At 42.1% G+C, this 11,906-nt stretch overlaps 1 protein-coding gene across 1 annotated transcript; it reads right to left on the bottom strand.

Annotated features, from left to right (window-relative positions):
• Positions 1-2,253: 2,253 nt before the first annotated feature.
• Positions 2,254-8,319, bottom strand: FEV (FEV transcription factor, ETS family member). Its single transcript, XM_075285700.1, has 3 exons — positions 8,271-8,319; positions 6,060-6,131; positions 2,254-2,789 (listed from the first exon to the last, which is right to left on the bottom strand). Exons 1-3 carry the CDS (start codon positions 8,317-8,319, stop codon positions 2,254-2,256), a joined length of 657 nt encoding a protein of 218 aa, XP_075141801.1.
• Positions 8,320-11,906: the final 3,587 nt, after the last annotated feature.

The raw sequence follows: 11,906 nt of genomic DNA, 5'->3' as shown, positions 1-11,906 counted from the left end.
GAATATAGAGAATATAGGGAATATAGAGAATATAGAGAACATAGGGAATATAGAGAATATAGGGAATATAGAGAATATAGCGAATATAGAGAATATAGAGAACATAGGGAATATAGAGAATATAGAGAATATAGAGAACATAGGGAATATAGAGAATATAGGGAACATAGGGAATATAGAGAATATAGGGAATATAGAGAATATAGGAAATTAGGGAATATAGAGAATATAGAGAATAGAGGGAATATAGGGAATATAGGGAACATAGGGAATATAGGGAATATAGAGAATATAGGGAATATAGGGAATATAGAGAATATAGGGAATATAGGGAATATAGAGAACATAGGGAATATAGAGAATATAGGGAATATAGAGAATATAGAGAACATAGGGAACATAGGGAATATAGAGAATATAGAGAATATAGGAAATATAGGGAATATAGAGAAATAGGGAATACAGAGAATATAGGGAATATAGGGAACATAGGGAATATAGAGAATATAGGGAATGTAGAGAATAGAGGGAATACAGAGATTATAGGGAATATAGAGAATATAGAGAATAGAGGGAATATAGGGAATATAGAGAGTATAGAGAATAGAGGGAATATAGGGAATATAGGGAATATAGAGAATAGAGGGAATATAGGGAATATAGGGAATATAGAGAATATAGGGAATATAGGGAACATAGAGAATATAGGGAATATAGGGAATATAGAGAATAGAGGGAATATAGAGAATATAGAGAATATAGGGAATATAGAGAATATAGGGAATATAGGGAACATAGAGAATATAGAGAATAGAGGGAATATAGGGAATATAGAGAATATAGGGAATACAGAGAATATAGGGAATATAGAGAACATAGGGAATATAGAGAATATAGGGAATATAGCGAATATAGAGAATATAGGGAATATAGAGAATATAGAGAACATAGGGAATATAGAGAATATAGAGAACATAGGGAACATAGGGAATATAGAGAATATAGGAAATATAGGGAATATAGAGAATATAGGGAATATAGGGAATATAGAGAATATAGAGAACATAGGGAATATAGAGAATATAGGGAATATAGGGAACATAGGGAATATAGGGAATATAGCGAATATAGAGAATATAGGGAACATAGGGAATTTAGGGAATATAGAGAATATAGAGAACATAGGGAACATAGGGAATATAGAGAATATAGGAAATATAGGGAATATAGGGAATATAGAGAACATAGGGAATATAGAGAATATAGGGAATATAGCGAATATAGAGAATATAGGGAATATAGAGAATATAGAGAACATAGGGAACATAGGGAATATAGAGAATATAGAGAATATAGGAAATATAGGGAATATAGAGAATATAGGGAATATAGAGAATATAGAGAATAGAGGGAATATAGAGAACATAGGGAATATAGAGAATATAGAGAATATAGGGAATATAGAGAATAGAGGGAATATAGGGAATATAGAGAATATAGAGAATATAGGGAATATAGAGAATAGAGGGAATATAGAGAATATAGGGAATATAGGGAATATAGAGAATATAGGAAATATAGGGAATATAGAGAATATAGAGAATAGAGGGAATATAGGGAATATAGAGAATATAGGGAATATAGGGAACATAGAGAATATAGGGAATATAGGGAATAGAGAGAATAGAGGGAATATAGAGAATATAGGGAATATAGAGAATATAGAGAATATAGAGAATAGAGGGAATATAGGGAATATAGAGAATATAGGGAATACAGAGAATATAGGGAATATAGAGAATATAGAGAATAGAGGGAATATAGGGAATATAGAGAATATAGAGAATAGAGGGAATATAGGGAATATAGAGAATATAGAGAATAGAGGGAATATAGGGAATAGAGGGAATATAGGGAATATAGAGAATATAGGGTCTGCTAACATGTAAAATGATGTTAAAGGGCTCCAGGAACTATAGAGAAAGCCTGTGGGTTCTGCTTCCTGGACTCACAGGCGTTCCCTATAACTATGGGGGATTGCAGGACTCACAGGCTCACATATCCCCAGCCTCAGCCCCCCTTTCCATGTTGCCCTCAGATAGAGACTTATTCACACTACTCCTACCCTCGCAGCTGGTTTTAGGTTTCCACATAATAGTGAATGACACCACATGACTCACTAGTGACTTGTGCACTTTTTTGAGATATTCTGGCCTTTGGCCCAGTCCTTACCAGTTTTTGGCAAACAAGGAGTTAATGGTAATGTGCGCTCATGTTGCCCACACTGTTCATGGAGCTGAGGTGAGGGGGGGACACAGTGCCGAATCCACCAGGGGCAGACTGCAGGCTGTGACTGGGGTACAACGCTGAGGGGGTGCCAGGCCAGTATGAGAATCCAGCTGGTGAGACCCCCGAAGTCATGAGGTTCAGCTTGGAGAGGCCAGGAAAGGGTAAATGGGGCAGATTGCTCTGAAACTTGTACAGAGACTGTTCTGTGCTGGGTGCAGACTGGCACACCTGTGCCAAGCCATGGAAGTCAAACTTGTAGGCGTATCGCTTTCCGTGGACCTTGGCCATGATGTTCTTGTCGTAGTAGTAGCGCAGGGCTCGGCTCAGTTTGTCGTAGTTCATGTTGGGTTTGCTCTTCCGCTCGCCCCAGCGTCGGGCGACCTCGTCGGGATCGGTCAGCTTGAACTCTCCATTGGTTCCTTCCCAGGCGATGCAGTTGGCGTTGGAGTGATCGGACAAGAGCTCCAGGAGGAACTGCCATAGCTGGATCTGTCCACTGCCTGCGCCAAAGACAAGACGTTACTGCTCCCGCCTTACATTGTTACAATGTTACATTTAATATCACTTCGGTACCGGCCAATACAAGTCCCCACATTACCTTCTTCCTGGTGACTATATACGCCCGGGCGGATCACTCATCACCCCAATGTATCAAATCAGCAGGAATAAAATAATAGTAATGTTAAAATGACCCCCAATAGTTATTGGGGGGGGGGGGGGCAATTATTTAAAATGTAGTAAATAGCACCTAAGAGTGTGAAATAAAGAATCTGAAAAATGAGACCTGAATTCTTTATTAAAATTTCCTCGCCTATTCAAATAAAGAAAACAATTTGCAAAAAGATTAATTAAATAAAAATAAATCCCAATTTATCACCACAAAAAAAAATGCAAAAATTATTGGAATAACCCCAAAGAAAAAAAACATTACAGCCTCCAAAATCAGCATATACAAAAAAAATCCCAAAATGTGTCCACTCCGGATCCAGGGACAATGGCCCAGGCCTGAAATGGTTAATGCGTAGGGGTAACCCTTCATGGTCTCATCTGTGGACGCCTTTGAATAATATTGGTCTGATGTTACTGTGTTGTTACTTTATGGATCAGTATAAATAATACATCTATATTATACTTCAATAACACTGCCACATAGGACCTAAAATAATACTGCTACGTAAACACGATGCAGTGGTATAATAAACCCATTCACATAGCCTTACTGATAATGATACACAATACTTATATAATACCGCCATACTATTACACAGCACAATGATGAAATAATACGGCCATACACTAGGTAAATAACACTATTGTATAACACATAAAGTCATCTAATTTACAATGTCTATGTAATATTCATTCTCTATCATATGTCTAAATGATGCCAAAATGTTTCTACATAATAATACCTTTCTGGTTGTATATACAGTATATATACAGTATATGGCGGTATACCGATATATCGCTCTTAAAACCAAAGTACCTAAAGTAAATAATATTTGCATAGTAACATTGTACTTCATGATCTACTTTCATGTCCGCATGACTCGTTGACATGGACATGATTATAGTCTATGGGGTCCGTGTGCTTTCACTGCACACCACTTGTCACTTTCCATTCTGGGGGTCTCCATACGGACTCCCCAAACGGATTACCAAACACAGATGTGCACGAGGGGTTAGGCTCAGACCCCACATTGCCAAAATGCAGCTTTTTGGTGCAGTTTGTGGATTGAGCTTCCTTTATATTCCCCATTTCCTTTTGTAGCCAATTCTTGGCTTTGGCTCGAAAAAATGCAGCAAAATCTGCAAAATTCCAGCACACGGAGTCTGAGCCTTAGATGTTCCCCATCAGTCAGTGCCATTTGTCACGTCCATTGGTCTGGATTTTATTTGCAGATTCTGTCATTAAAATTCCAAAACGTAAAAGTGCAACAAAAGTCTCTGGTCCATCCGAGACCTCTGCACAGTAATATGTGGATGGGGGAGGAAAGAAACTGGGATTATTATTGGATATATTGTGGATATTGTAGAAGTGATGCCGGGGGCGTCTGACAGAATAAGGGGCAGACTACACAATATTACAGGGGCAGGGTCTGCCTTACACCCAGACACCCCCTGACCTGGTTACCCCATTATATTCCTCTGCTCTCTGTGGTGTCTGCAGCCATTGACACCCCCAAATACAGAGCTAATCTATAGGATATTATATGTGACGAGATGGACAGAATAGTCATTTATTACAGTTATATCATCTATAATAGTGAGAATAATACAAGAGCAGCGCAGCTACAGTGTATATACTATATACCATATACTACAGAATTAGAAAGGTATAATAATAGAAAAAGGGTAAATAACACTGATATATGTACAAAGCTATAGATGTATCTAACTATATATAGAAGAGTATGTATATACCTGTATATATAGCTATATGGATAGAATTATTGTCTGTAATTCTATGTATCACTATATTCTATATGTATGTATAACTATATGTTTAGAAAAATATAGATATATAGCTACATGCATAGCTACAGTCTAAATGTATAAATGTATATACTTGTATGTCCACATAACTATATGTCTATACTTGAATTATATATGAAGTAATATTTATATTTATACAACTGTATAGCATATATATATATATATATATATATATATATATTGTATGTATAGCACAGCATATCTATATGACTATATATATATATATATATATATATATATATTGAATGTTGTAGAACATATAGTGATACAAATATACACACACACACACACACACACTGTATGTGTATAACTTTATAGCTCTTTCTCTGTGATATATATATATATATATATATATATATATATATATATATATATATCTTTGGTGTATAATTCTATATATTGCTACATTCTAACTATATTCCTATGAATGTATGTACAAAAGCCTATGTATAGCTATATTTTATAGGTATATAACTGTATGTAATGTTTATGTCTGTAATTAGAGACAGTTTATGTATATTAATAATAATAATAACAATAATAATAATAATAATTCATTAAAGTCACATTTATTTAATTATTATTATTATTATTATTATTTCTTGCATTGATTTACTGTATTACTACAATTTTATTTCTTATTAGTTGTACATTGTGTCTGCTCAGTAGATATCACTGATACTGATAATATTCACCATTACTATTGTGTTTGGGAATAATCATCTCTCGGATTCGTTACAATGTTGCAGTGAATTCTTCTAATAATCTGTGATATTCTCATTCTCTCTGCACACTTTATGTCAGTGATGGAATGAAGGGATGTAATAAATCTAATAAATATGACTATATCTAATATTCCATCATTTCTATTATTTTATCCCATTCTCAGCCTGTAACAATCCAATATATAACAAGGGGTTTCGGATTTAATTCTAAAGCTCAAATACACAAAGAATCTCACTTCTCTGACTGCAAAAATCGCATCTGTAACTGTCTAAATGGTAACATATGAAACTGATGTAAGAAAGACGGAACTATCCTGCCCGAGCCATCATGCGGCATTAGAAAAAACCGCATTGCTGAGACATTGCTCCTACAATACAAGACTTTGATGCTTTTCTGACTCTTACCCCAGTATACATGTGTATATATATGTATATACTGTTGTATATTGTTGAGTAGGAGCTTATGTCAGCTCTAGGTACTAATGCCATTATTATATACCGCCACATACTATTAGATATATACACGTCCTGGTAAGTCTCTGTTCTCACCTTTCTGGACTCCGGCAGTGAATGGCCTCCAGTTCTGCGTTTTCTCCTTCAGGAAACTTTCACCTACAGGATCTGAGCCCAAGAAAAATGATTAATTGTATAGAAGAACCGCAGATCTGATCCCCCAATCCGACAACGATCACAGGTCACAAGTCTGATGGGAAATGATCGGTGTGTGGGGGAGAAGATGTAAGAAATGGCCAAAACTTCCCAGAAAACGAAATACAGACTATAAATGTCCCAATAATGGAAAGGATCTCCCTCCTGCCCCCCCCCCTGCACCCCTCACTCCCAGATACAGGTAAGTGATCCCCAATGGATCCCTTAGCAGTGACTTAGGGTGTTTGTGGTTTTGGGGTGTCCTAGCCTGGTCCTCTAGAATGGAGGTGTCTTTGCCCCTCATATAAGGATATATCCCATCATGTAACCCCATTGTGGGTGTCTCTTGGGTTTGGGGGTGTCCTAGTAATTCGTTGTTGCTTGTCTGGTTTGTGGGGATCCCTATGGGGTGTGGGTGCCTCAGTAGTTTGCAGGTGTCCCTCTGATTTGTGGGTGTTCCCGAAGCTCCCGACACCCAGGCAGAGATGTAAGGGGAGATGGCAGGAAACGCGTCCAGGAAAAAGGAAATCCGACTTCTCAGGGATATTATAAGGAGTCGGCTGAGGGGAGAAGAGACAGCAGGGACTGGAGGACAGGGACCAGCCTGGGGGTCTAGTACAAAATACTGGGGTGTCAGGGGTTAATGAGACAGAAAGGGGTCAGATATTAAGGAAAAGAAGACAAAATCCTGGAAAAGGGAACCCGACTACTCAGGTATAAGTAGTCGGCTGAGAGGAGAAGAAAAGAGACAGCAGGTACAGGGGGACTAGGACCATTCTGGGGGGTCTAGTACAAAATAGTGTGGTGTCAGGGATTAACGAGACAGTAAGGGGTCAGATATTAATAAGAAGAAGACACAATCCTGGAAAAGGAAACCCGACTACTCAGGTATAAGTAGTCGGCTGAGAGGAGAAGAGACAGCACGGACTGGAGGACAGGGACCAGCCTGGGGGGTCTAGTACAAAATAGTGGGGTGTCAGGGGTTAATGAGACAGTAAGGGGTCAGATATCAAGGAAAAGAAGACAAAATCCTGCAAAGGGGAACCCGACTACTCAGGTATATGTAGTCGGCTGAGAGGAGAAGAAAAGAGACAGCAGGTACAGGGGGACTCGGACCATTCTGGAGGTCTAGTACAAAATAGTGGGGTGTCAGGGATTAACGAGACAGTAAGGGGTCAGATATTAATAAGAAGAAGACACAATCCTGGAAAAGGGAACCCGACTATTCAGGTATATGTAGTCGGCTGAGAGGAGAAGAAAAGAGACAGCAGGTACAGGGGGACTCGGACCATTCTGGGGGGGTCTAGTACAAAATAGTGGGGTGTCAGGGATTAATGAGACAGTAAGGGGTCAGATATTAATAAGAAGAAGACAGAAACCTAAGAAAAGGGAAATCCGACTTCTCTGGGATAATATATGTCGGCTGAGAGGAGAAGAGAGAAGAAGAGACAGCAAGTGCAGGGGGACAGGGACCAGCTAGAAAATAGTGGGGTGTCTGACATTAATGAGACAAAGAGCAAAGTGGGGATCAAGTATTAAGAAAAAGAAGACAGAAGGTTGTCAGAGGAGGATAAAGAGGAAGGTAAGGTGTCAGACATTCTGAAATAGAAGCTAAGGGGTTGTCAGAATAAGGAGGGTGTCAGATCTATTCCAGGATGAGGAGTAACCTTCTGCCAATGCTCTAAGGGTGAAGAATAATGGGGTGTCAGGTCTCAGATATTATGGGGCTATGGATATTATTAGGGCTACAGGATGAGGACACCCCAAATACCTACACCAAAGAATCTGTACAGGTAAAAGTTAGGTTTGGGGAGTCAGAAACGATCAGGAAGAAGATTTGCAGGATAATAAGGCCATGTGGTTGTAGTGGAGTCAGAATAGGGGTGACCAGAGCCAGTTTTTGGGGTGCAGAGAAGGATCATGGTGGATGATGGAGCAGATGACAGAAGAAGCTGCAGGTAAAGGAACGAAAATACAAAATAGAATAATCCAGGGATCCAAAGATTAGATGCCAGAACTTCCAGGTGTCCCCATTACCCCAAAATCAAAACTTTTTGAGGTCTCCCAATCCTGACACCCCCAAATCCCAGTGCTGGGTGTCTGAGTCTCTACCTGTGAGGTACATGTTGAGCAGGAGCTGGGATCCACTGCCCTGAGCCATGGAGCTGAGCACTGACACCAGGGGGTTGGGCGCCCTATGATGAGCCCTATTACTAATACTAGGACTATTGTTATTAGATGGCGGAGGAGGGAGCTGGACCAGGCAGAGGATGAGGAAGAAATGTGCAGAGATGAGGGGAGGCCGATAATATCCAAGCAACAGGCAGAGATGCTGCAGGATGGGCCCCCTGCCCACACCCGCCGGGCCCTCCCTGCTGCGCCCATCATTTCCTGAGCAAAACTCTTTTTAATTAAAGAGCCATCTGACTGTGTCCTGTTCACATGGAGCAGCCGCGTCTTATCAGCCCATCGAAGGATTAATAAAGTTGGTGTTACTGTGGTGATGCCCCCCACCCTCACCCCTTATTTTACGCCTGTTAACTCTTTGCAAACAGCAGCCAGCGTCAGAGATGAGGCTCATATTGATCTTTGGCTATCTCAGCACGCTTCATTGACTCTGAGACAACAACCTGATGGAAGCTTCATCCAGGGAACAGGCCATAAAGCTGTAGTTATAGACACCCAAGCTGCCATTAGCAGCCATTACTGACAGCGCCCACCCCTTGTGTGCCAGGGACTAGGCCAATGGAGCCCGGGCACTATTTGTATGCCAGGAAGAAGGGAACCAAAATATAGAAATCCAGACCCATCACCTATGTCTGCATCTGGTGGCTGTATGGGCGACAACCTGCATAGCTTATACGGGTGTATTCACCCAGCTTTCCAGTATCCTGCATAACAAATCCTACAGGTTATTTATGATGCAACATAAGGAAAGCTGGGTGTCAACATCTGTAGGAGCTGTTAGGACAGATATTTTATTTGTCACCCAGCTTTACCAGTATCCTACATAACAAATCCTACAGGTTATGATGCAGCACTACATGCCAGCATTGATATCTACATTACTGGGATGATTTGACACTCAGGAACCTAGGAAAGCTGGGTGTCATCACCTGTAGGAGCTGTTAGGGCAGCTATTTTAGTTGTCACCCAGCTTTACCAGTTTCCTGCATAACAAATCCTACTGACTATGAAACAACACTACATAACTGCATTCATATAATAAGGCTTTTTTGCCCAACAGTATCTTGGAAAGCTGGGTGTCATCACCTGTAGGAGCTGTTAAGGCAGACATATTAGTTGGGGCGCCGCTTTGAGGACCTGTATGTGATACTGATGGTTGCAGCTTCATATTTATTCCTTGATGTGACCAGACCAATATTACTAGTCATTCTGGAGTCTAGGAACGCTGGGTGATAAGATTGTTAGAATATTGGTTGTCACTCAGCTTTCGCAGAAATTCATAGAACTTAGCAATGGCTTAATGACATTTTGCATTAACAGTATCAGATTCGACCACAAGGACAAGTGTGGCGCTGTGACCCATACAGCCGGGGCCAGTAATAAACTAGACGATCAGCCCTATAGCCCAGAAAACCATTTACAGCAACCCAATGGCTTTTTGTGAAGTGGACGGACTGTGTAGCCAGTGTGGCCACTAGATGTCAGTACATGTGATAGACTATATTAGAGTTAGATTACAGTATATATCACTGTCTGATGACATGTGCACCCATGAAAGTGTATTCTGTATGGGAGACCTTTATACTATAAGTGGGGGCACTAAGGGGGCAGTATACTGTGTGTAGGGGCACTAAGGGGGCAGTATACTGTGTAGGGGTACTAAGAGGGCAGTATACTGTGTGTGGGGGAACTAAGAGGGCAGTATACTGTGTGTAGGGGCACTAAGGGGGCAGTATACTGTGTGTAGGGGCACTAAGGGGGCAGTATACTGTGTGTAGGTGCACTAAGGGGGCAGTATACTGTGTGTAGGGGCACTAAGGGGCAGTATACTGTATGTAGGGGCACTAATGGGGCAGTATACTGTGTGTGGTGTACTAAGGGGGCAGTATACTTTGTGTGGGGTACTAAGGGGGCAGTATACTGTGTGTAGGGGCACTAAGGGGGCAGTATACTGTGTGTAGGGGCACTAAGGGGGCAGTATACTGTGTGTAGGGGCACTAAGGGGGCAGTATACTGTGTGTAGGGGCACTAAGGGGGCAGTATCCTGTGTGGGGCACAAAGGGGGCGGTATACTGTGTGTAGGGGCACTAAGGGGGCAGTATACTGTGTGTAGGGGCACTAAGGGAGCAGTATACTGTGTGTAGGGGCACAAAGGGGGCATTATACTGTGTGTAGGGGCACTAAGGGGGCAGTATACTGTGTGTAGGGGCACTAAGGGGACAGTATCCTGTGTGGGGCACAAAGGGGGCAGTATACTGTGTGTAGGGGCACTAAGGGGGCAGTATACTGTGTGTGGTGTACTAAGGGGGCAGTATACTTTGTGTGGGGTACTAAGGGGGCAGTATACTGTGTGTAGGGGCACTAAGGGGGCAGTATACTGTGTGTAGGGGCACTAAGGGGGCAGTATACTGTGTGTAGGGGCACTAAGGGGGCAGTATCCTGTGTGGGGCACAAAGGGGGCGGTATACTGCGTGTAGGGGCACTAAGGGGGCAGTATACTGTGTGTAGGGGCACTAAGGGAGCAGTATACTGTGTGTAGGGGCACTAAGGGGGCAGTATACTGTGTGTAGGGGCACTAAGGGAGCAGTATACTGTGTGTAGGGGCACTAAGGGGGCAGTATACTGTGTGTAGGGGCACTAAGGGAGCAGTATACTTTGTGTAGGGGCACTAAGGGGGCAGTATACTGTGTGTAGGGGCACTAAGGCGGCAGTATACTGTGTGTAGGGGCACTAAGGGAGCAGTATACTCTGTGTAGGGGCACTAAGGGGGCAGTATACTGTGTGTAGGGGCACTAAGGGGGCAGTATACTGTGTGTAGGGGCACTAAGGGGGCAGTATACTGTGTGTAGGGGCACTAAGGGGGCAGTATACTGTGTGTAGGGACACTAAGGGGGCAGTATACTGTGTGTAGGGGCACTAAGGGGGCAGTATACTGTGTGGGGCACTAAGGGGGCAGTATACCGTGTGGGGCACTAAGGGGGCAGTATACTATGTAGGGACACTAAGGGGGCAGTATACTGTGTGTAGGGACACTAAGGGGGCAGTATACTGTGTGTAGGTGCACTAAGGGGGCAGTATACTGTGTAGGGGCACTAAGGGGGCAGTATACTGTGTGTAGGGACACTAAGGGAGCAGTATACAGTGTGTAGGTGCACTAAGGGGGCAGTATACTGTGTGTAGGGACACTAAGGGAGCAGTATACTGTGTGTAGGTGCACTAAGGGGGCAGTATACTGTGTAGGGGCACTAAGGGGCAGTATACTGTGTGTAGGGACACTAAGGGAGCAGTATACTGTGTGTAGGTGCACTAAGGGGGCAGTATACTGTGTGTAGGGACACTAAGGGAGCAGTATACTGTGTGTAGGTGCACTAAGGGGGCAGTATACTGTGTGTAGGGGCACTAAGGGGGCAATATACTGTGTGGGGCACTAAGGGGGAAGTATACCGTGTGGGGCACTAAGGGGGCAGTATACCGTGTGGGGCACTAAGGGGGCAGTATACTGTATGTAGGTGCACTAAGGGGGAAGTATACTGTGTAGGGGCACTAAGGGGGCAGTATACT

Source organism: Leptodactylus fuscus, chromosome 8, assembly GCF_031893055.1.
Source record: "Leptodactylus fuscus isolate aLepFus1 chromosome 8, aLepFus1.hap2, whole genome shotgun sequence".
Lineage (NCBI taxonomy): Eukaryota > Metazoa > Chordata > Amphibia > Anura > Leptodactylidae > Leptodactylus > Leptodactylus fuscus.
This window is presented reverse-complemented; position numbering and strand designations above follow the sequence as displayed.

Coding starts and splice junctions, on each gene's coding strand:
- FEV (XM_075285700.1), bottom strand. CDS start 8,319: ATGGCTCAGGGCAGTGGATCCCAGCTCCTGCTCAACATGTACCTCACA. Junction 6,132..8,270: donor GCTCAACATGTACCTCACAG/GTAGAGACTCAG, acceptor TCTTGGGCTCAG/ATCCTGTAGGTGAAAGTTTC. Junction 2,790..6,059: donor CACTGCCGGAGTCCAGAAAG/GTGAGAACAGAG, acceptor TCTTTGGCGCAG/GCAGTGGACAGATCCAGCTA.